The 26,023-nt window shown below is 47.4% G+C and overlaps 1 protein-coding gene across 1 annotated transcript; it reads left to right on the top strand.

Annotated features, from left to right (window-relative positions):
* Positions 1–19,541: 19,541 nt before the first annotated feature.
* LOC115400741 (alpha-(1,3)-fucosyltransferase 4-like) lies at positions 19,542–24,427 on the top strand. The gene is made up of 2 exons (XM_030108760.1): positions 19,542–19,659; positions 23,484–24,427. Exons 1-2 carry the CDS (start codon positions 19,542–19,544, stop codon positions 24,425–24,427), a joined length of 1,062 nt encoding a protein of 353 aa, XP_029964620.1.
* The last annotated feature ends 1,596 nt before the right edge of the window (positions 24,428–26,023 follow it).

The raw sequence follows: 26,023 nt of genomic DNA, 5'->3' as shown, positions 1-26,023 counted from the left end.
ATATTTTTTTAAATAAACTTCGTTCAGATAAAAATCCTAGCAGTTATACATGTGGACTTTTTAAAGTAGATATTAAGGCATCCAGTCATACCTCAGTCATTGCTCTGATTTAACCTGACTTTAAGCTAGAGCTAGCATTAGCAAACATGGCCGTTTGGGGCAACTTGTCACAGTCATTTGGGGGCAAGTTGTCACATGTGACAACTTGCCCCAGAGTAATAACTTTCAAAAATAATTTAAATCAACACATCCTAATGAAAATTTTATTTTATTTTTACAGAAAAAGACTGTTTTACAAGAGCGGAGAAAGTGAGAAGATGGTCAGGAGTTATAAAAGAAAAACAGAGCATGGCAGTGCAGCACCTGACGTGATGCTGAGGGCAGTCAGGCAGGTGACCCTAGGTCACAAGTCCATCAGGAGTACGGCGAAGGACTTTAATGTCAACTACCGTACTTTGGCGCGGTACTGTAAAACATTCACACCAGCTGAAATTCAGGGTCAGACAGCTATCCCAACTACAGTGGTTGGGTACAAATCACCACGGCAGGTTTTCAGCACAGAGATGGAACTGCAGCTTGAGAACTATGTCAAGAGATCCTCTGACATATATTTTGGTTTGTCGCCATCAGAGGTGAGAAAGCTGGCATATGAATTTGCAGTGGCAAAGGGCCTGAAATTTCCAGAGGCTTGGTCAGACAAAGAAAAAGCCAGCGCCGAATGGTTTACAGGCTTCCTAAAGCGGCACCCCTCACTTTCTCTTAGAAAACCAGAGGCAACTAGCCTTGCCAGGGCTAGTGCCTTTAACAAGGAGAATGTGAAGTCTTTTTTTGACAATCTGGAGAAAGTGTTAACCAGACATTCCCTGGGACCAGGAGATATCTGGAACATGGATGAAACTGGAGTGACAACGGTACAGAAACCAGACCGATTGGTAGCCAGGCGTGGCTTCAAGCAGGTGGGGTCACTGACATCTGGGGAAAGGGGTACCCTGGTGACCCTTGCCTGCGCAGTCTCAGCCACAGGGAACAGCATCCCCCCCTATTTCATATTTCCTCGGGTGCACTTTCGTGATCATTTCATCAACAATGGGCCACCAGGCTGCAAAGGAGGAGCAAATCCCACAGGGTGGATGAAAGAACCACACTTTGTTGATTTCCTCAAGCATTTTGTGGAACATGCCAAGTGCTCAAAGGAGAAGCCCTGCTTACTCCTTCTGGATAACCACTGCTCACATCTATCTATTGATGGGCTGAATTTTGCCAAAGAAAATGGCATCATCATGTTGTCCTTCCCACCCCACTGCTCACACAGGCTGCAGCCTTTAGACAGAAGTGTTTACGGGCCATTTAAAAAGCATGTAAACTCTGTCTCTGATTCCTGGATGAGGAACAACCCAGGGAAAACACTCAGCATCTATGACATCCCTGGGATTGTAGCAACTGCTTATCCCCTGGCTGCAACCCCACTTAATATTCAGGCCGGCTTTCGGGCAACAGGGATTCAGCCTTACAACAGGGATGTGTTCTTGGAGACAGAATTTGCGCCATCTTACGTCTCAGATCGCCCCTACCAGGACCCAGCTCTACCAAGCCCAAGCACGAACCCAGCCATTCCAGGCTCCGAAACGGAACCATCTTCTCCAGGCCCCAGCACTGACCCATCAAGCACCAACCCAGCCATTCCTGGACCCAGCACTGGCCCAGCTATTCCAGACCCAGGCACCAATCAAGAAGCTATTCCAGGCCCTAGTGACCCAACCTCCTCCACCAACACATTTACTCCAGAGGATATAAGGCCTTACCCAAAAGCTGGTCCAAGAAAAAAAGTTACCCAGCAGAAAAAGAAGAGTATTCTCACTGACACACCTGTGAAGGAGGCACTTGAAGCTGAAAGGCAGGCACAAGGGAAGAAAAGACTGTTCAAAAAGAAAGGCAAGGCCACCAAACATAAAATGCCAAAGAAGCAAAGCACAGGGAAGAAACAGAGGGCAGATACAAAAAGAAAAACTCCAGATGACTCCTCATCGGAAGAAGATGAGTCCCTGTGCCTGGTCTGCATAGAGTCATTTGGAAACAGCCGCCCAGGAGAAACATGGGTGCAGTGCATGATATGCAAAGGATGGGCACATGAAGAATGCACCCCTGGCAATTCAGTCTACATATGCCAAAACTGCAACTCAGATGAGGAGTCTGACTAGTGAGCTCAGGTTTTGTTTGAGGTTTTGTTTTGTCCCAGGACCAGTTTAAATGACAGTTTCATAATGCATGTTTCATATTTCGTTTTATTTCATGGTATTTCATAAGATGCATGGCAGGCAATTCAATCTACATAAGCTATGCCAAAACTGCAACTCAGAAGAGGAGTCTGACTAGTGAGATTTTCTTTTGTTCCAGGACCAGTTTAAGTGTCAGTTTCGTAATGCATGTTGCATAAAATATAATGTTATTTCATGAGCAATAAAAGTGAATTATTGTCATTTATTCACTTTGAATAAAAAAAATAACAATAATTTTGTCCTTATTTTATTGGTTGCAAAATCCAGTGTGACATCTTACCCCACATGGTGTGACAACTTACCCGTTGGTGGGGCAGCTTGTCACATGGTGACAATCTCCATTAGACTGCTTATAACTCTGCACTGACACAAGATATGAACATGGCATGAATACAAAATATATACCTGAGACTTTGGTCTTTCATCTGGTACATATTTTTTTTTTATATGATGTTTTGATTCCAAGATATATATATGAGTGTAAAAAGTGTGACAACTAGCCCCGGTCTCCCCTACCACCTTCATTTCATATCACATCATAAACAATAAAACAGAATTCTTCAAATTAACAAAAAAGCCACTAATCACAGAATTGAGTCAACATTCTTGTTTTATTTAAGATAATGTAATATACTTGTGATGTTTTTGTTGTTGTGATGTTTTTGCTCTGCAACTTTTTTTTTTCTCATATCTCTTACTCGCACCTGTCAGTAATTTCCTATGGATCTGCTTTTGAAAACCTTTATTTTATTATTAAATCCAGGAGTCCACCAAAAATGTCTGTGGCCTGAGTTTAAAGTAAATGATTTCTTTATGTGTGAAAGGTGCAGGGTGGGCTGGGCAGGATGGGAGGCTTGTCCCTTGCACTTTGACCTCTATGGGCATGGATGTTATTGTCATTACCACAGCTCCATGACCTGTCATGCAATACTTTGGAAATTCTCTTCTTAAAAACTCCTTCTCATGTGCATCCCCTGTAAGTTCTCCAGGTCAGAGAACATGGTAGGAAATAACTCCGCTGAGATCACCTGACATGAACATGAAGAAGTGACATGCGCAAAGCTTTTGATTTCTCATCATCAAAAGGAAAATAACCAGTACAGGTAACATACAAGGTCCAAATGAAGCCCTATTGCACAGTAAGAAACCAGAGAGGAAGCAGATCCATTTTTACAGATTTTTCATTTTATTTTTTTGCAGTTGAGCCGTGATAAAAAAAATCCTCTGATTTCAGTGCATGTTCACTCAGCTACGCGTTTGAGTTAAATGAGACAAACAGTGAAAATGTCTTTCAACGGGCATCACTTTACCACCTGCCAGCATCCTCTGCAGCTATAGTGGAGGAATTTCGTTTCTCTCCTTCATTACAGCAATCACCTCTGAGGTGAAAAGCATTTTACCATGTCATGAATACTGAAGGAGCCAAAGGGGTGACATTTTCCCTTCACTAACCCACAATATGAAGGTTGAAGCAAATGGAAACAAAGATGTTATTAACTTTCACTCTGTTTCTTTTTCCTGACAAAACCTAGAATTTTTTTTCTCCTGTATTTGGGATTGCCTTTGGAATCAGGCGCTCATAACCCAGGACTTGAATGGGCCCACAGTTTCTTAATGGTTTATTAAGGCTCCATGGTGAAGTGCAAGAGTTTGATGAGAAATAACCAGCATTAAAGGTCTAGTTTGGTAATTGAGGCTAATATTACTGTTAGAAGCGCAGTTATTGGCAATTCCGCTCTCAGCTAATTTTTACAATGATTTGTACTGGTCTCGGTGAATCTCACTTTGGTTTGGTTTATTAATGTTAAGATTCAGTCATGGGTCAGATTTCGGTACATGTGTTGGATAGTAACAGGAAAGCTGCCTTAGGATGCTGAAGTTTGTTGCTGGAGTTGAAAATGAGTTTGTTTTCTAAAGAAACTGCTTAATAATGGGTGACAAAAGGTGGCTTGAAAATGTATTCTTACCCCTTGAACAGTTCCACAATTTGTCATATCACAAGCACAAATATAAATGTATATTTATGGGATTTTATGTGACAGATAAACACAATATGCCACACAGTTATAAAAACGGAAGGAAAATATGTAGGAGTTTCCTTTTTTTGATTACCAAAAAAAAAAAATCTGAAAGGTGTGGCATGCAAATGTCACTTTACTCTGATACCAAAACTAAAATCCAATGACACCATGTGCCTTTAGAAGTCACCTAATTAGTAAAAAAAAAAAAAAAAATACTGGGAGGAGACCCTGGGGAAGACCCAGGACACGCTGGAGAGACTATGTCTCTCGGCTGGCCTGGGAACGCCTTGGGATCCTCCCAGAGGAGCTGGAGGAAGTGTCTGGGGACAGGGAAGTCTGGGCATCCCTGCTGAGACTGCTGCCCCCGCGACCCGGCCCCGGATAAGCGGTAGAAAATGGATGGATGGATGGATGGAAAAATAAAAATAAAAAAACTCTAGAAAGAATTGACTCAGAGGTTATCGATGCTTTTGTAGACCTTTCAGTTCTGTAACTTTTTTTTTTAAAACTTTGTACTCTTTATCTTCTACTTCACAATTAAAGCCAATACTGCTGTATCAGCAGCATGAATAGGGCAGTGTGTAGCCATGTATCGAGGTTGTACTTGTTGCAAAGTAGTTTACCGCCATGGGGTCGTCGATGGATCGGTCAAGAAACCAATTGAAACTCATTCTTAGTATTTAGAATAGAATAGAATAGAATGTCTTTATTGTCGTTGTAACAAGCACAACGAAATTGCACGTTGTCTCCTCGCTAAGTGCCATTAAAAACATCAAAAAAGAGATAAAAAAAATGAGTGCAAACAAGGGTGTGTACGCACATCCATATGTATCCAAATTCACACACACGCACACACCCACACCCACTAAACCTAATAATAATAATAATAATAATAATAATGAAAAATAAAGTATTTACATCACTCAGACAGCGACCAACTCAAAATTGCAAGGCATAGCCAGTACAGCAGTATCAGGACGTGTTTAGCATAATGATGGCTCTAGCATAGAAGCTGTTTTTTAGTCGGTTTGTTTTGATTTTTAATGTCCGAAAACGTCTGCCTGAGGGCAAGAGTTCAAAGAGTGCATGCCCAGGGTGGGTTTTGTCCTTTATTATGTTCTGTGCTCTTCTGAGGCAGTGAGAACTGTAGAGTTCCTCCAGAGATGGAAGGGGGCAGCCGGTGATCTTCTCAGTTGTGCTGATGATCCTCTGAAGCGCCTTCCTGTTTGCTGCTGTGCAGCTGAAGTACCAGACACAGAAACAGTACGTGAGGATGCTCTGTATGGAGCACCTATAAAAAGACACAAGCAGTTCCTGTCTGAGGGAGTTGTTTCTTAGAGTCCTTAAGAAATAGAGTCTCTGCTGTGCCTTTTCAATGATGGCTGTGGTGTTGGCACTCCAGGTCAGGTCCTCTTGCATGTGCACGCCCAGGAATGTGCAGCTGGAGACCCTCTCCACGCGATCTCCACCGATGAAGAGGGGAGATAGATCTGTTTCCCTCTTCCTCCTGAAGTCCACGATCATCTCCTGTGTCTTCTTCGTGTTCAGGATCAGGATCAATTTATTTTCCAGTTGTGTATTTGTAGTCATATTGCCCAATTTGGCACCAAGATAAGCAGTGACACTGCAAATTTTAGCTTCAGGTGCAACCCAGCAGGCTGTAGCAGCGAGCTATATATGAGCTAGCTTCCCACACGGCGTCATCCACCTTATCGGAGGTTACAAAGCAGATTTCTTGCCCTTTTCACGGTGTCGTCCACACTGTTCACTCCTGAGTGCGCATTTATTGCACCATCATCTGGATCACATGCAGTATTTCTTAAACATGCCCCATGACATGCTAGAGCCGACCAATCACAGCTCTCGTGACTTAATGCCTCAGGAGACCAGGAGCAAGAATTAAGGTCTTGATGTATGGCATTCTGTTAATCCAACTCTGAAAGATTATCCATTCTTTTCACATGTAGACACAAATCATTCTCTTTTCATCCTTCTCAAAGCTTTTTCAAAGCCTCAGAAAATTATAAGAGTGTCATGCCGGGCTTCCTTAAATAGTTTATGGAACATACCACTAGATGGTGCTTTAATTCCTCCTTATTAAAGAATAAAGAAGAAGAACATTTCTGTCACACCTGGGTGAATTTCTTGCTTTCAATATTAATTCAGTTGGGGACCCAATAATTTTGAGGGATGCAGTAAAAGGGGTTTGTTAGAAGCAACATGCACAGATTCTTTCCTAATTTAAAGAAAGAAAAAATGGCCAAACTACAAACTCATACCAGCTGATTTTCATTTTATTACATTTGATTTTGGGAAATAATTATTCTCTAGATATTGGCATCAAACATGACAATTTCTGAAGACGAGACCATTTGTCTTTTCAACAATGACAAAAGAATGTATCTGTAATTCCTTTCCCTGGCTGCTTCCACAATGAACCTTCATTGCTGAGTGTATAGTAAGTATTTCAGATCAGATGGCGTGAAATGACTGACCGACAAACTGACCAGAACAAACCTGGCAGGGACACGTAAACACGCAAAGCAACCAGACGCAGCTGAAAATCATCAGGGGTAATCAGAGGAGGAGCAGGAGCACAAAAGAGAACACAGGGGCGGAGCAAAAAGACGCTGAACACAGACAGGGAATTATGTTTTCACTCACCAAGTTGTTAATCTGTGGTGCATTACTTAAAATCTTCATCCAATTCTTATACTTCAATTTTTATCATACACTATCAACTTCAGTATGTCAACATCAGGGTTGGGAGGGTTACTTTTAAATTGTAATCCGGTACAATTACAAGTTTCTTGTAAAAAAAAAACGGAATCAGTAACTTACTCTAATTACTTCAATTAAAAAGTAACGTACCAGATTACTTTTAGTTACTTTTAGATTACTTCACCAGCAAACATAAAAAATAAAGACAACTACAATGTGTCATCCTCACGGTGTATTGACAACTCTACACAGTAAACAACACCAAATGTTCTGAACTCTGCTGAACTCTGTGTGTTCAGCCCTAATTAACACCAACAACATGACCTTTAACCTCTAAACCTACTGAGAATCTGACTTTCTTTCTGACTCAGGATCAGAACCATCAGTTCACACTGTGTTCCTCTAGTAGTTCTACAGTCCAGCAGCAGCACCAGGAGCTGTACTGACAGTGTTAACACACATTTACAGGACTGTCTCAGAAAATTAGAATATTGTGATAAAGTTCTTTATTTTCTGAAATGCAATTAAAAAAACAAAAATGTCATACATTCTGGATTCATTACAAATCAACTGAAATATTTCAAGCCTTTTATTATTTTAATATTGCTGATTATGGCTTACAGCTTAAGAAAACTCAAAAATCCTATCTCAAAATATTAGAATATCATGAAAAAGTATACTAGTAGGCTATTTAACTAATCACTTGAATCGTCTAAATAACTCGAAACACCTGCAAGTGTTTCCTGAGCCTTGAAAAACACTCAGCTTGGTTCAGTAAACTAAATCACAAGTATGGGGAAGACTGCTGATCTGACTGCTGTCCAGAGGACCATCATTGACACCCTCCATCAGAGGGTAAGACACAAAAAGAAATTTCTCAAAGAGCAGGCTGTTCACAGAGTGCAGTTTCAAAGCACATTCACAAAAAGTCTGTTGGAAGGGAGAAATGTGGCAGGAAACGCTGCACAACCAAGAGAGATGACCGCAGGCTTAACAGCATTGTGAAGAAGAGCCGCTTCCAGAATTTGGGGGAGCTTCAAAGACAGTGGACTGAAGCTGGAGTCCAGGTATCAAAAGCCACTGTTCACAGATGTGTCCGGGAAATGGGCTACAATAGCCGTATTCCCATGGTCAAGCCACTTCTGAACTCAAGACAACGGAAAAAGCGTCTGACTTGGGCTGTGGAAAAGAAGCACTGGACAGTTGAAGAGTGGTCCAAAGTCCTCTTTTCAGACGAAAGCAAGTTTTGTATTTCATTTGGAAGTCAAGGCGCCAGAGTCTGGAGAAAGGCTGGAGAGGAGCAAAATCCAAGTTGCTTGAAATCCAGTGTGAAGTTCCCACAGTCAGCGATGGTTTAGGGAGCCATGTCAGCTGCTGGTGTTGGTCCACTGTGTCTCATCAAGTCCAGAGTAAATGCAGCTGTGTACCAAGAGATTTTAGAGCACTACATGCTTCCTTCTGCTGAAAAGCTCTATGGAGATGATGATTTCATTTTCCAGCATGATCTGGCACCTGCCCACAGTGCCAAAACCAGCAGTAACTGGTGTACTGACCATGGCATTACTGTCCTCGATTGGCCTGCCAATTCCCCTGACCTGAACCCCATTGAGAATTTGTGGGATATTGTCAAGAAGAAGCTGAAAGACACCAGACCCAACAATGCAAATGAGCTAAAGGCCGCTATTGAAGCATCCTGGGCATCCATAACACCTCAGCAATGCCACAGGCTGATTGCCTCCATGCCACGCCGCATTGATGCAGTAATTCGTGCAAAAGGATTCCCAACCAAGTACTGAGTGCATTAATGGACATTTTCAAATGTTTGATTTTGTTTTGCTGTTATAATTTTGTTTTTTTACTTGGTCTGAGGAAATATTCTAATATTTTGAGATAGGATTTTTGAGTTTTCCTAAGCTGTAAGCCATAATCAGCAATATTAAAATAATAAAAGGCTTGAAATATCTCAGTTGATTTGTAATGAATCCAGAATGTATGACATTTTTGTTTTTTTAATTGCATTTCAGAAAATAAAGAACTTTATCACAATATTCTAATTTTCTGAGACAGTCCTGTATATTATATACTCAGTCTGCTGTGTGGCTGTTCTGCTGCAGTGAGGAGCAGTGCTTTGTGTTCAGGTCGGCCATGCAAAGTATTTTTTTCAAGAGTTCAGAGTTCATTTATTCCACGGTGACAGAAGGAAACATGCAGTCTCCAATAAATCCTCCATACAGGCTGAAGATATTATTGCCTCCATCAGATTCTTCTGAGTTCAGCCTGGTGAGGCTGTGGTTCTCAGCAGCAGGTTACTGACAGGTAACACTTTAGCTTCACTGTGAGTTCAGGCGTGTTTCATACCTGTAGATGTGTCTTCAGGTTTGATGAGTTCCTGGACGTTGAGAGCATTTTCACAGCTGGAGGCAGAATTTACATTGTACAGAGAAGTTCTGGGCCTCTGCCTTAAATACAAAATGTCTGCGTTTCCAGTCAAAGAATGAGTTTCTCTCTCTGGAGCAGCCATGACTCCAGCAGCAGGTGGTAAAATTCATGGCATCGTGGGTTGTTTCATTCTCGGTTAAACATATCAGTAGAGCGGGAGGCTGCTCCAAGACAGTGGTTGATGCGGCGTCTATCATTTATATATCTACGGTGTGTATTGTTTCTAGATCTACGGTGTGGCGGTTTGTGCCATAAAGTGCTGTAAAGTGTCACAATGTCTGTATACGGCGCGGATGTCTGTTGTTGATTCTGTCTGATTTTCAAAGTAATCCCGCTCAGTAATCCGTGTTTTTATCCGAAGTACCTGTAACGAGATTACATATTTTTTGTGTGTACTGTAACAGATTACAGTTACAATTTTTTGGTATCCTGATTACGTAACGCTGTTACATGTAATCCGTTACTCCCCAACCCTGGTCAACATTTATCTGAATGTTATGTGCATCGACTTTGAATTGAAAATAAGCTTACATTTGACATGGTGTTTATGTTGCATTAAGAATAAAATATAGATTTATGGGTTTTAGCAAATTGCTGCACTTTTATTTGTAGTTGAGGTTGCAGTTTATTATTCTTAGGATATTTCTTGTTTATTGATTTCTGTCCCTGAGACTGACATGTTTCTCTTGATCCTTAGACCCATGGCTTTATATAGAGGACAGCAACACTGTCTGCCTGGCTTTTCTTTGCAATGTTCATCTTTCTGTGTCATCTTAAACAAAAGCCATGGTATCGCCAGAAGTGCTTTTTAGGCAGTGGACAGATTTAGAATGAGTTTCACATTTTTTCTTGCTAAAGATAAGAAAATCCAATTTACTCTATGAAATGCTTTTTCTGCATCTGAGCTGATTAAACTCAACAGTTGTTGGTTTGGATATTTTTAGGCCTTCCATCTTTGTTTTTGCCTTAAAAAATGCTTGATCCAAGTCTGATAATTCTGACACAAATGTGTGGGGTCTGTAAGAAATACAGTAAATGAGCTGCATGTATTCTTTATTACAGTGGGGGGGTAGGTACGGTACTTGGTGTGGGTAGTAGGTACTGTTTTATCATTTATACCCAACAGGGGGTGCTGTGTCCATTAAAGTAAATCCAAAGGGACAGTGAAGTGCATCAATGATGTCCATCCTTTTTTTTTGTGCCATTTATAATGAAATGCTGCACTACACAATGTCTCAGTGGATATGTAATTTCTCCATTGCTTCTACTTCTCTGATATTTTTTTTCTCATTTTTCTGGGGAAAAATGCCATATCACAGTGGCTTAGTTCTGTGAAAAAGTTGTAGATTGAGTGAGTATTCTCAAAAAATGTTTTCTATTTCTTTTGGTCCATTTGAACTCCAGATATGTGTAATTACTAACAGTTTCTTAACAGCAGCTTTGGGGTCAGGGTTATTTTGCTTTAGGTAAAGTCTTTGTTTCTGTTTCATTTTGTAATTTATAAAAAATTTCCATTCCTTTTTATATGCTGCTGGGTGTTTTCCTGACAGTTTGTTTTAGAAATTTCTGCCAATCATATATTACGGTAGAGGAGCGAGCAGGAGGGGGCCTCCTGCTCGCACACAGCCCTCCTGTGGTGTCCACTGTCCAGAGTGCCAAGGCCCCCTCCACTGTCGGGGCTTACAGGTCTCGGTGGCGCCTCTTTGCGTTGTGGTGCTCAGAGAGGGGTGTGGACCCCTGGGTTCTGGAGTTCTGCAAAGTTTGCTGGATAGCAGTTGCTCTGCTTCCACCCTCGCGGTGTTGCATTGGCCATCACGATGGGCCACGAAGGCTTTGGGATTCTTCTCGGCACGGAGCCACCCACTGGTGAAGCGGTTCCTGCGAGGTGCGTGTAGGCTGAGGCCTCCCCCTAGACACGATGTTCCCCTGTGGGACCTCCACACCGTGTGGGACAGCCCGGGGGGGCCCCCTTTTGAGCCTTTGGAGCAGGCGGACTTCCGTTTCCTCTCCTTCAAGGCTGCCCTCCTTTTGGCTCTGGCTTCTGCCAAAAGGGTTGGGGATCTCTGAGCCCTGTCGGTCCTCCTCCTGCATGTCTTTCAGCCAGGATGGTGGACTGGTTCATCTCTGGCCTAACCCGGCCTTTCATCCCAAGGTGATCACCTCATAGTTTTCATCGAGACTGACCCAGATCAGGACTCTTTGCACCTCCCCCGGTGGACGATCCATGACTGCAGTTGCTATGCCCGGTCAGGGCTCTGCGTTGTTACATTGAGCGTACAGCTAGTTTCCGCACTACAGACCAGCTGTTAGTGGGATTTGGAGCCAGGGGGCGAGGAGCCCTGCTGTCCTCCCAGCGCCTTGCCCACTGGATCGGTGGAGCTAATACAGCAGCTTATGAGGCACGGAACCGCCCGCTGCCAGCGATGGTTCGCGTCCATTCTACACGTGGTGTTGTCACCTCGGCGGCTCTGTGCAGAGGTGTCACAGTGGGTGACATCTGCCAGGCTGCCTCTTGGGCTTCTGCGTCCACTTTCGTGCGCTCCTATATTGTGGATATGTGCGCAGATTCTGTGGCCATATAGGTCTTAAAGGAATACTCTGAAGATTTTGGACCCACGCCCTATCCCGTTCATTTACACAGTGAGATAAGCTCATAAATACCTTTATTGTGTCCGTTTGTCCAGCCACGGGCTACCAGCTGTTAGCATCGTAGTTAGCTTAGCTCAGCTGCGGGAGGTGAAGAGGAAACAGAGCCGGACTGACAAAAGTGGACAAAATACTCCTTCCAGTGGTTTGGTTTATATGCATGCTTTTATTTTCTGCTTATTTATTGTAGTTTTTATGAAGTGTGGTTTGAGACCTTTTTATTGGGTTTTATGTGTTTTGCATGGTGTGAACGGGAGTAACGATGCATGCTGTGGACAGGAGATAATTGACTGGACACACCCCCCTTCCCTACAAGTCCCGATTGGGTAATTCAGCCAGGGCGCGTAGCTTAAAGGGAGGTTTGGACAGATGTGGAGGAGGAGACAATAGAGGACGCACGGGGCAGTGTGCGGGAGCGCGGATGCAGAGGACGGAAGGAGGAACGCCCGAAACAGCAGCCGCGGTGCCAAGGAGCGGAGGCTGGCCACGGAGGAGTTGCATCGGACGGAGCAGCCCGTGAGAGATCCGAGGGGGGCGCGGCCGGCGACGGGACGCGAGGAGAGATTCTGTCAACGCTCGGTGAAAGATAAGTTCAAGGAACGTGAACGCTGAGAGCGCCGTGCGCGTGTGGTTCACCCCGACTCTGTAGAAAAGATTTGAGGGTGCTCTCCTCTCCTCCTCTCCCCCAGCAGCTCCACGCTCCGCGTCCAGGGAGGTACGCCGACCCGGAAGTGCAGCAGGTTGGAAGCGGACGAATCGCGGAACAGGAACAGCCCCACGTGACCCTCCGAGGCCGTCTGACTGGACAATCTTGTTTTACTTTTTTAGACTTTTTTTAATTCTTTTTTCTTAAAGACTGTTATATCTGTGTTCTTCCCCTTTTAAAGACTTTTTTTTTTCCTTTTACTTTGCATGTGGCTGTTATCTTTAGAGAATAAATTTCTCTGAAACTACGCTGTAGTTCTCTTTTAACAGTGGAATCATTTTTAAGCTGGTGTTCCTTAGATGCACCCTTGTGTATCACACCTCACATTATATTTTGGCGTTGTCGGCAGGACACCAGCTCCACTGTTGAAAGATGAACACAGCACAGGGAAACAGGACTGATGCACCTGTTACCGCACAGTTTTGTATACCGTGGTTTATGGGGGCTGCTTGGATTCCAAAATTCGACGGTGACAAAACAGAATTTGCAGAATGGAGGGTTAGGTGGAAGCCATGCTGAGAGCACAAGGATTAACCCCACAGCAGCAGGCCGATTTTGTCCTGTGTGCTCTAGAAGGGGAAGCAAAGCGTGAGGTACAGCTCATTAGTCCGGGAGAGAAAGAGACTGGACAGAAAATCCTGGACATTTTACAGAGACTATATGACAAACCAGCCACAAAAGCCCAATTACGCGCAGCCTTCTTTAACTGCAAGCAGCGGTCAGAGGAGACGGTGGGAGCATTTGTGCTGAGGTTAAGAGAACTGTTTTCCAGATGGCAGGGACGGGAGGACGGTGAGCCAGATGATGGAGACGACCTCCTACTGGACCAGCTCATGATTGGCTTGCGGGCTGGACCCATAAAACAGGAACTAAGCAGACACCTGCGGCGGAATGAGCAGGTTACCTTTGAGGCCATGTGCAAAGAAGCCCGGGCCCTCGAGCAGGAGTTACAAGATGGAGATGATGTCACCTTGTCGCAGAGGGTCACCGCACCAACACCACAGCACGCCACAGCTACCACCAACCTGGGGGAACTGAAAGGCCAGATCCAGGCCGAGCTACAGGAGAGGCTGACGGGAGAGATCAAGAGGGAGATCATGGAACAAATGAAGGCCCTCTCCACTAACCTGGTGGAGGAGGTGAGATCCCAGCTGTGCGCCAGGGAAGCACCATTAATCCCCACACCTCGGAGTGTGGACCGTCACCCGCCTGCCACAGCTACCCCTCAGAGGGGATGGCGGCCAACACGCACGAGAGGACCCACCTACCAGTGGGATGCGCAGGGCAGACCTATTTGCTGTAGTTGCGGTACTGCGGGGCACGTACAGCGCCGGTGTCCACACAGACCATCGGGGCACCAGGATTTTTGACCTCCCCTACAGCTGCGGGCCAAGCAGTGGGGGCAATCACTATGGAGGAAGAGCCCACAACACAGTCGAAGTCAGCCTTGGTGGGTGAGTGCCCTGACGTTATTGTCAAAATTAACGGATGCCCGATACCCTTTATACTTGATACTGGGTCGCAGGTCACATTGTTGAGCCAAAGTTTATTTAGGAGACACCTTGGAGGGACTGGGGTTGCAAGTCCTGACCATGTACCCTGGCTGACCCTGCGTGCAGCTAACGGCCTGACCATCCCTTATGTTGGCTACGCAATGGTGGACTGCAGGGTAGGAAATATACATGTTCCTGAAAAGGGGGTGATAATTGTCAGTGACAGGTGTCTGGGCCCAAATAAAGGCATTCTTGGCATGAATATTATTCAAACTGTGTGGTCTGCTCTCACTGAAGGAATCCACCCGGGGCTGTCAGCCTTCAAAACCACCATGCCCCCAGCGGAGGGATTGACGTGGGCCCGCGCGTTCACCGAGTGCCAACGGATCGCCACCAAGGGCCCCTCTCCCCCTTACCAGGGTGTGGCAAAGTTACCCAGACAACCTGCAGTTTTCATCCCGCCTCAATCTGAAATGGTCCTGTGGACGCAGGTATCTGAAGGTGCAGCTAATCCGTTCTGTACTGTACTCGTAGAACCGCTCCCTGACAGTCACACAGAGTGGCGTGTGGGTCGGACCCTGGGCAGCCTGAATGGAGGACGGGTGCTCTGTAGGGTCTGTAACCCCAACCCCTATCCAGTGGAGGTTCCGCAACGTCAGCCACTGGCACAAGTGACAGAGGTGTCTAAGGCAGACATACAAGGAGAACAAGAGTTGGTACTCCACAGTGTGGGCCCAGATGTGGTTGAGGTGACGGTGGGACGAGTAGGGGTTGACTCAGAAGTTGACCGGCCTGAGGAGCACCATGTGATGTCCTTAAAGGGGGATGGGCTGACCTTGGACCAGCAGAGACAGATGACAGCCCTGCTACAAAAATGGATGAAGGTGTTCTCCCACCATGACGAGGATTTTGGCCGCACCGGTGTCGTGAAACACCAGATACCAACTGGTACCGCACCGCCCAGCCGTGAGAGGTACCGACCTGTTCCCCCAACTCTGTACACTGAGCTGCGAACCTTACTTGAGAATATGTTGGAGACTGGGACGTGGCGGGTGACTCCGCCGCAGTCCCTCCAGGCCACGGCTCCACGCTGTAAGTGTGGAGCCGGTGGGTGGGGTGAATCCCCACCCACAGCCCGGAGACCGGACCAGCTACCTGGGCACTGGGCCCTGGGCAGGGCTCCACGCTCTAAGTGTGGAGCTCGTGAGTGGGAGGTTCACCCCCCCCACCCACAGCCTGGGGCCCGGAGCCCGGACCAGCTACCTGGGCACTGGGCCCTGGGCAGGGCTCCACGCTCTAAGTGTGGAGCTCGTGAGTGGGAGGTTCACCCCCCCCACCCACAGCCTGGGGCCCGGAGCCCGGACCAGCTACCTGGGCACTGGGCCCTGGGCAGGGCTCCACGCTCTAAGTGTGGAGCTCGTGAGTGGGAGGTTCACCCCCCCCACCCACAGCCTGGGGCCCGGAGCCCGGACCAGCTACCTGGGCACTGGGCCCTGGGCAGGGCTCCACGCTCTAAGTGTGGAGCTCGTGAGTGGGAGGTTCACCCCCCCCACCCACAGCCTGGGGCCCGGAGCCCGGACCAGCTACCTGGGCACTGGGCCCTGGGCAGGGCTCCACGCTCTAAGTGTGGAGCTCGTGAGTGGGAGGTTCACCCCCCCCACCCACAGCCTGGGGCCCGGAGCCCGGACCAGCTACCTGGGCACTGGGCCCTGGGCAGGGCTCCACGCTCTAAGTGTGGAGCTCGTGAGTGGGAGGTTCACCCCCCCCACCCACAGCCTGGGGCCCGGAGCCCGGACCAGCTACCTGGGCACTGGGCCCTGGGCAGGGCTCCACGCTCTAAGTGTGGAGCTCGTGAGTGGGAGGTTCACCCCCCCCACCCACAGCCTGGGGCCCGGAGCCCGGACCAGCTACCTGGGCACTGGGCCCTGGGCAGGGCTCCACGCTCTGAGTGTGGAGCTCGTGAGTGGGAGGTTCACCCCCCCCACCCACAGCCTGGGGCCCGGAGCCCGGACCAGCTACCTGGGCACTGGGCCCTGGGCAGGGCTCCACGCTCTAAGTGTGGAGCTCGTGAGTGGGGGGTTCACTCCCCCCACCCACAGCCTGGGGCCCGGAGCCCGGGCCAGCTACCTGGGCCCTGGGCCCCGGGTCTGGGTCTGGGCCTGGGAGCGGGCACAGCCCCACACTCAAAGTGTGGAGCTGGTGGTGGAGGACCCTCCTCCCCCACAGCCTGTCCCCCGGACCTGGGCCTGGGCCTGGGCCTGGGCCTGGGCCGCCCAGGTGGGAGTCCAGGAGCACCAGGGGCCCGAGGCCCCTGGGGGCCGGGCTGGAGGTCTTTATCCCGGGGAAGGGTGCTTAAGTGTGGGTACGCAGGTTCGAGTGGAGAGCCGGGTGAAGCGGAGCTCCAGGCGGTGCCCAGGATATTTCTAAGTGTGAATGGGACGAGTTTGGCAGGTGCTGTGGTCGAGTTGGCACTGTCCAGGGTGCTGAAAATGTTTCTAAGTGTCAATGGGACGAGTTGACCGAGTTTGCGGCCGAGTTGGCACTGTGTGAGTGCTGAAAATATTTCTAAGTGTAGTGAGGGAAAGTGCGAACCCTTGGGCAGCCCCAATTGTGCTCGTTAGGAAAAAGGATGGAAGTTGGAGGTTCTGCGTGGATTACCGGAAGTTAAATGCCCTTACACATAAAGATGCCTACCCCCTGCCTCGTATTGAAGAGTCCCTGACTAGCCTTAAAGCCGCCAAATGGTATTCCACGCTTGACCTCGCGAGCGGCTATTGGCAAGTGGAAATGGACCCGGCCGATAGAGAAAAGACAGCATTTACCACTCCTTTTGGCCTGTACGAGTTCGAACGAATGCCGTTCGGCCTGTGCAATGCCCCAGCAACCTTCCAGAGATTGATGCAGCGCTGCCTGGGAAACCTGGTAAATGACACTTCATTGATTTATCTGGATGATGTGGTTGTGTTCTCGCCAGATTTCAGCAGCCATGTACGCCACCTGGAGGAAGTGTTTCAGCGGCTCCACCAACATGGATTGAAGCTGCAGCCCAAAAAGTGCCACCTTTTTCAGCGGGAGGTGACCTACTTGGGACATGTCATCAGCGAGGAAGGCGTAGCCACCGACCCAGCCAAGACCGCTGCGGTGAGGGAGTGGCCGGTACCCAAGACGGTGAAAGAGGTGAAATCCTTCCTCGGGTTTGCTGGCTATTACCGCCGGTTTATACCCGCATTTTCAAAGATCGCAGCACCACTGCATGCCCTAACACATGGCACCGCTACGCCGGATAAAAGGGCAACCCCAGTCAGCTGGACTCCGGAGTGCCAGCACGCCTTTCACTGCTTGAAGGAAGCTCTGCTGAATGCACCTGTGCTGGCCTATGCTGATTTCTCTCTTCCCTTCAGGCTGTACACAGATGCCAGTTTTGAGGGCCTTGGTGCAGTCCTAGCACAGGTTCAAGGGACCAAGGAGCATGTGATCGCCTATGCCAGCCGCAGCCTCCACCCGGCAGAGCGCAACGACCAGAATTACAGCTCCTTTAAACTCGAACTGTTGGCTTTGAAGTGGGCTGTTACAGAGAAGTTTAAAGACTATCTCTATGGTGCCGAATTCACTGTCTTTACAGATAACAACCCACTGGTGCACCTAGAAACGGCTCGCCTGGGGGCAGTGGAACAACGATGGGTAGCCCAACTTGCCAACTTCCGGTACTCCATCAAATATCGACCAGGTACCCGAAATAAAAACGCAGATGCATTATCTAGGTTGCCAGAACAACCTCAGATGGCTCCCATACAGGCTAACCAGATAACAACCGGAGAAGGTATAGCATGGGCAGAACAGCAACGCAAGGACCCAGACCTTTTGCAGTTGCAGCAGTGGAAAGGGCAGAACGCGCCCCCACCAGAGGAATGTGAATCCCCCTCATTCTACCTAAAACGGTTACTTAGGGACTGGGACAGAATCTCGTTACAACATGGTGTGCTGGTGAGACGGTACAGAGACAGTGGATCTGAACGTGAGATCTCCCAGGTGATTGTCCCAAAGCAGGAATCTCGGAGTGTGTGGAGGAAGTACCACGAGGGAATGGGCCACCCGAGCAAGGAGAGGACCTTGGCAGCTCTACGGCAGCGCTGTTATTGGCCCAGGATGACCCAGGATGTGAAGGAGTGGACTGAGGCTTGCCAGCAATGCGTGTGTGCCAAAGCAGGACCTGAGGTGAGGGCTCCCCTCATACCCATCATTACCTCTTATCCATTCGAGGTTGTTGGGGTGGATTTTCTGTCACTGGGCCACCCCGAGGATCGGTACCCCTATATCCTGGTGATGACTGACCTCTTTTCAAAGTATGCCTTCGCAGTACCAACCAAGGACCAGTCTGCTAGCACCACAGCCCAGGCCTTATATAGTGGACTGATACAGACGTTCGGCTGCCCAGAACGTATCCTGTCAGACCGGGGGGCGGCATTTGAATCATCATTAATCGGTGAACTGTGCCAGCTCTACGGGTGCCAGAAGACTCGCACTACAGCTTATCATCCCCAAGGAAATGGGGCCTGTGAGAGGTTCAACCAGACCTTGCTAAAGCTGTTAAGTTCACTGACTGAGACAGAACAGACACACTGGCATAACCGATTACCAGCCCTCCTACAGGCCTATAACAACACCATCCACAGTACAACAGGGATGACCCCGCACTACGTGGTCTTTGGGAGGCATGCCAGGTTACCGGTGGACTGGATAACTGGCCTGGGCCCTACCAAGGAGTTACACACACTACAAGGTTGGGTTAAACAGCATCAACGAGCATTGATGAATGCCTACCAAGTAGTAAAGAGACAGACGGAACATCAACAAGACCAGAATCAGACCCGCTACAATCGCCGGGCAAAGCCGGCATCACTTCTCCCAGGTGAACGTGTGTTGATTCGGAATTTCCGCAGGAGGGCCAAAGGGAAGTTGGCCCCCAGGTGGTCCCCAGAGCCATTCGTAGTGGTCAAGCAACTGAGGGAGGACCACCCAGTATATGTCCTTCGGCCAGAGGGTAAGGAAACACCGATGCGCACACTACACCGTAACAATCTGCGGTCATGCCCCCTGGTTGTATTACAGGAAGACAGAGAACGAATGGAGGAGAGGGACCCTGAGGCAACAGTCCAGTCAAATCAGCTACCGCCACCTACTTGGTTTCTCCCACGACTAATTGCAAGCTCTACTCAGCAGCCAGCAGCCCACATAAGAGATGCGGCCCCAGCCCAACCACCTGACCCTCCAGAAGAACCAGCAGCCCCCAGTGAAGAACCTGATCACCCTAACGTACGGCACTCCCAGCGAGCTAATTTCGAGTTACCCCCGGCCAGGTATCGCAATGAGTAATTGGTCGGGACGACCAATGTTAAAGGAGGGGGGGAAATGTCAGGGAGATCCCAGCCACTGATGCAATAGTTTGGTTTATATGCATGCTTTTATTTTCTGCTTATTTATTGTAGTTTTATGAAGTGTGGTTTGAGACCTTTTTATTGGGTTTTATGTGTTTTGCATGGTGTGAACGGGAGTAACGATGCATGCTGTGGACAGGAGATAATTGACTGGACACACCCCCCTTCCCTACAAGTCCCGATTGGGTAATTCAGCCAGGGCGCGCAGCTTAAAGGGAGGTTTGGACAGATGTGGAGGAGGAGACAATAGAGGACGCACGGGGCAGTGTGCGGGAGCGCGGATGCGGAGGACGGAAGGAGGAACGCCCGAAACAGCAGCCGCGGTGCCAAGGAGCGGAGGCTGGCCACGGAGGAGTTGCATCGGACGGAGCAGCCCGTGAGAGATCTGAGGGGGGCGCGGCCGGCGACGGGACGCGAGGAGAGATTCTGTCAACGCTCGGTGAAAGATAAGTTCAAGGAACGTGAACGCTGAGAGCGCCGTGCGCGTGTGGTTCACCCCGACTCTGTAGAAAAGATTTGAGGGTGCTCTCCTCTCCTCCTCTCCCCCAACAGCTCCACGCTCCGCGTCCAGGGAGGTACGCCGACCCGGAAGTGCAGCAGGTTGGAAGCGGACGAATCGCGGAACAGGAACAGCCCCACGTGACCCTCCGAGGCCGTCTGACTGGACAATCTTGTTTTACTTTTTTAGACTTTTTTTAATTCTTTTTTCTTAAAGACTGTTATATCTGTTTGTGTTCTTCCCCTTTTAAAGACTTATTTTTTTCCTTTTACTTTGCATGTGGCTGTTATCTTTAGAGAATAAATTTCTCTGAAACTACGCTGTAGTTCTCTTTTAACAGTGGAATCATTTTCAAGCTGGTGTTCCTTAGATGCACCCTTGTGTATCACACCTCACATATCAAAACCTTATTTAAATGGATTAAAAAGGAAAAAACGTCTTTTAAAATGTTTTATAACCGATTCGGATTTACTTCACGTGCTAATACGCCGTCCCCTGGACCACTGGAAGAAGTATTTTGTCCACTTTTGTCAGTCCGGCTCTGTTTCCTCTTCACCTCCCGCAGTTGAGCTAAGCTAACTACGATGCTAACAGCTGGGAGCCCGCGGCTGGACGAACGGACACAATAAAGGTATTTATGAGCTTATCTCACTGTGTAAATGATCGGGATAGGGCGTGGGTCCAAAATCTTTGGAGTATTCCTTTAAGCGGAGACAGGGGTCCCGTCGCTTAAGTGGACTGGTTCTTGACCTGGCCAGCTGCTGTTTCCCTGGGGGGAATTCAGGCTGTGGTGTGGGTCCTGCCGCCTGCCGGTGTGACTCTGGGAGTCCTGACCGGTGTGGGCATGCTCCGTTGACGGTGTGTCACGGTTTCTATTGGGCACGCATGCGGTCAGCGCCTCGGTGCGAGGGTGCTTGACTCAGTGTCTTGGAAGTTTTGGTGTGGTGGTACTGGGCGTACAGCCTGCCTGCTTCCTCTTCTGCGCCAATCTTGTCAGCCGGTCCAGCTGGGCATACATTTATTCCTACGGCTTCCGCCTTGGTAGGATACCAATAGTGAAGCCCGTCGGTGGGCTAGGCACCATACGAAATACAATACAAATTATAGTTACTGGACGTAACTACAGTTCTACAAGTGTGTGCGTGCCCACCTGCCTGCATGCCCAGCTGGACTGCTTCCGCTTTTTCTCCTCGGCTGATCCGAAGAAGGGAGAGCTACGGGCCGCCCGGATTATATCCACTTAGGAGCGGGGCGGGGCGTGTGCCAACGCATGGTCATGATTGGCTCGGCAACTTTTTTGATCTGTCTCAGTGTCTGGCTGGCGCCAAAGGAGGGTACCAATAGCGAAGCCCATAGGTGGGCACGCACACACTTGTAGAACTGTAGTTGCATCCAGTAACTATAATTTGTATACTTTGTAACCTCTAGCCAAAACAATGAAAAACAATTTTTTTCAGGATGTTATGAAGGCCCAACTTTCATCAAGATCCCCTGAACAGGATGTGTGACATTAATTTAATTTCTCATGTCATCGAGGCACCAGGTCCAGTTCACATTTCATTTTCAGTTTTGAAGCATGTTCATATTAAAAGATGATCAAGTACTTTATATTAAATTGGTAATGTGGTTTTAATTATAGCAGTGACAACACATATTAAAGGGCAACTCCGGGTTTTTGACACCTGGACCTTATTTATAGGTGTGTGCATGCTCACAGAAGACGGTAGACGAGCTGACTTTATGATAACACTGGCGATGGATGAAAAAATATAGCCGAAATTAGTGATTTTGCAGAAATTATGTCCCGCGCTGAAGCTCCCTTTAAAAGTCACGACAAGTTACAAGATACATTCCACACATACATGACATTACATACATAACAAGTCGCTCTTCTTTATGAAGGTACTTACATGAATCACAGGGAAATATGGGGTTTGGAAGGGGCTCAAGACCTCTCAAGATCAAGTCTGAAATATATGGATCAAAAACATGAAATTTGGAGACTTCATGTGTTATCAAAGAGTTTTGAGGTTTCCATTAAATTCTGTATGACAGATTTACAAACAGCCGGTGGGTCACAGTTGTATATTTCACATGCAAAATCATCCATTCACTGATCACAATCTCAAAGACTTGTGTGTGCTTACCATAAACATCTATAATTGTTAAGTGATCTGTGAAGTGACAGTTGCAAGCTAAGAATCATAATCCACCAAGTAAAAGCAAATGTAGAAAAGACAAGTGTTTTTCCACTTGAACTTTCTCAGTTCAACTCCACTCAGTTTTCAGTGTTTTCCATCAGGGTCCAGTACCTCCTAACAGGGTACTTTTTCAGCTCTCACTTGAGGTTTGAGTTGAGCTTAAGAATTGCTGTCATCGGAGGACGAGTCACAGCAACTCGTTGACAATAACACACCTGTCTTGTGAGTGTTGAAGTTAACCTTGAAGAAATTGAGATCCTCATTTCATGCAACTCTCAAACGCACGTGGCATTGATCCAATAAAAGACAGGCCAAGAGGTGTGTTTGATTATCAAACTTGATATGCGCACACACAACAATGCTTTGAACGTCTTTTGTGATCCCTCATTAGAAATATTGATCAAGTTCTTCCTTGTGCTTCTGGATTCTTATTTTGGATTTCTGCTCGTGTTTTAAATTACTCATTTGGATTATCCGTCCGGATCCCATCGCCTTGTTAAATTTAACTTTGAACTCCACGGATGCAGGTTTTAAAAGCAAATATTCAAACTGTGCAATCAATTTTTTTTTTAATGAATTGATTCACATTCAAGAATAAATAATTCAAATTCACTATGAACTGGGACAGGATTTTCCCCATACAATATTTTTTTTTACCTTTTATCACTGTGTAGGAGTCTGCTGTTGGGTTTGCCACTGATTCATGACAACAGCACTGGAATTCTTTCAAGCACACTGTCAGGTGAGACTGGTTTCACCGCATAGTCATTTAATTCTTCACTACTCTGAAACCAAATTGCACTTGAGGTGAGGTTGTGAGAAAACCGACATTTAAACTCGAGCTTGCTTGGTACCGGCTGGCTGCTCTGTGCTTGCAGGCAACAGGGCAAACATGCATTCAGATTTGTCCTTCATCAAGAACTCTGCTTTTAAAGGGATTTACTCTTTGGTCGGATTGGCAGCAGTGAATTTTCTGTTGCTTCCAGGAATCTGCCTCCTCCACCTGTCGGATGTGTCTAATGCTGAACCATCTGTCCCTGTTTCAGAGGACAACAATGCAGAAATACTACTCCTGATCTGGCATTACAGTGTAAGATCACCTCGTGATTGCTGGGAAAGCTTTCGGATCCGTGGGTGTACAATCACTGGAGACAGGAGCATGTACAACAAGGCTGATGCTGTGATCATGCGGCACCGGGCTGTAATCACTGCTAAAGAAGCTCCGTTGCCTCCAGAACCACGACCACCTGCGCAAAAGTGGATATGGTTCGACATGGAGTCTCCCACAAAAGCTCTGTCACTGGGGCAATTTGAAGGTATTTACAACCTCACACTGAACTACCGAGAGGATGCTGATATTTTTCTGCCTTATGGGTATTTAATCCCAAATGTGTTATTAAATAAAGTTCCTCAGGCCCATTTTGCACATCCGCTCAACTCCTCCTCGGATCCTCGTCCTGGCTTTGTGGCCTGGGTGGTCAGCCACTGGGAAGATCGTTTGGAGCGTGTGGACTTCTACAACCATCTTAAACAGTTCATTAAAATCGATATTTTTGGGCGTGCAGGGACCAGCATCTTACCAAAAGGCAAGGACAATGTGGTTCAAATGATCAGACAGTACCGGTTCTACCTGTCCTTCGAGAACTCTCAGCACACCGACTACATCACAGAGAAGCTGTGGAATGCGGTCAATGGCGGCGCCATCCCGGTGGTCCTGGGTCCGTCCAGGAAGAACTACGAGCGCTTCCTGCCCCCCGAGGCCTTCATCCACGTTGATGACTTCCCCACAGTGCAGGAGCTGGCCCAGTACCTGCGGAAGGTGAAGGACAGTCCATCTCTGATCCAGATGCACCTCAGCTGGAGGAAAGACTACAGTGTGTACATGACGTTCTTGTGGGGTGAATTCTATTGCAGAGCCTGCCAGGTGGTGAGGATGAGGAAAGGCAAGATTGATGTGGTCAAAAACCTTACAGCATGGTTTTATCCATGATATCTCATGAAAAACTATGGAGTATTTGCAATTCCCATGTAACATGATGTGCTTTTAATAAGATTTTGTTGTTTGACAGGTTAAATTACTGAACTAATAAACAAAGATAAATATTTTCCCTCCATTTTTCTTGCTAAATTTCCAGAAATACTGCTCTACTTGAGATTCCACAGCTGTGTGTAGTATTTTTTACTTTTGCATGATCATAAATAATTGATGATGATTTTCTGTGAAATTTCCATTCATTCAATGGTAATTTATCCTCTTGATACTTTGATCATGCACAGCTTTGCTTGTGTGTGTGTGACATATGGGTTCTCATTTAACACAACCCTCAATCATGTGTGGTATGAAACTAATAAAAGACTGGACAAAAGATATCTATCCATTGCAAGCTCACACTATAATTTCTTGAGAATTTTTATGAGCCTTTATTGGTTGTCAACTATGTCCCTCTCATCATTAGTGAGCACAACAGTATTGCATCAGTCATTCAGTCATTATGCATTTGTGGCAGGATGGGTGTGTTTAGTGTTGTTCTCAGCCTATTGGCTGGGGGCGCTATAAAAACCCCTCTCACGTCTGTGTTGTCCTCTGGCTCGTGCACTTCCGGGTTGGCTCTGGCTGGTAGCGGTGCTCCGTGAGAGCAGGTAAAGGCTTACTCCCTTTCTATGAAATATAACATCGTATTGATCCTGATGAAAGTTATGCCTTGCAGTATTGCGATGGCTCCAGGGGAGCGGGTCAAGCGCATGCCGCAGCAGCTGTAGATCAGGTGCGTGGGTCCCGATGGTCCGGTGCTGGTCTGAGCATTTGCCCCGCTAACGGAAGTAGGAAGCAGTATGTTGTTGTGGTAACTTTACGTTAATCAACAGGTGTGCAGGCTGTAACACACCCTTCTTATTTATTAGGTCCTGCCCTGTTCGAGTCCCGTTTCCAGCGCAGGCACACCACGGCTGTCTTTGTCTCTGTCTTTGTCCGTCCTGGAGCTGCTGTCAGGTTAAATGTTATCCTGTGTCGTGTCTTCGGTACGATGGCGTGTTGGTGTGGGCCAGCCCAACCACGCACGGGACTTTGGACCGAAATGAAGCGCTCGCCTCTATGTGTACTTCAACACGATAATTTAAACAAACTCAAGTAAGAAGAGAATAAATTATTTTCAACTTGGAACCTCTGTACTCCTTTTGTCAACCGGTGAACCTGTGTGTCCTTCTATGTCACTGGGAAAGCTGGGAGGAACATACAATCATCCAAATTGACCAGGCACACCACTCCGTTACACATTATTAATACATGCAGGCAGTGTTGGTGATAACGGCGTTAAGAATATAATGGCGTTAGTAACGTTTTTTTGTTCAGTAACGAATAATCTAATTAATTACTTTTCCCATCGTTGCAACGCCGTTACCGTTACTGAAAAAATGAAGTAGCGAGTTACTACAATCAGACTGAATGAAGCGTGAGTGTCCGCTTCTGCCGCACACAATAGCTGCAGGAGAGAGCGCGGGGGGGGGGGGGGGGGCCTTAGGCGGATCATGCCCTGCACGCAACCGGTAAACACAACAAGACAGAGGCTGTGTTCGTAACCGCATACTG

This window comes from Salarias fasciatus, chromosome 14 (assembly GCF_902148845.1).
Source record: "Salarias fasciatus chromosome 14, fSalaFa1.1, whole genome shotgun sequence".
Taxonomy (NCBI): domain Eukaryota; kingdom Metazoa; phylum Chordata; class Actinopteri; order Blenniiformes; family Blenniidae; genus Salarias; species Salarias fasciatus.
Note: the sequence above shows the minus strand (reverse complement) of the source record. Positions and strands in the feature narration are given on the sequence as shown.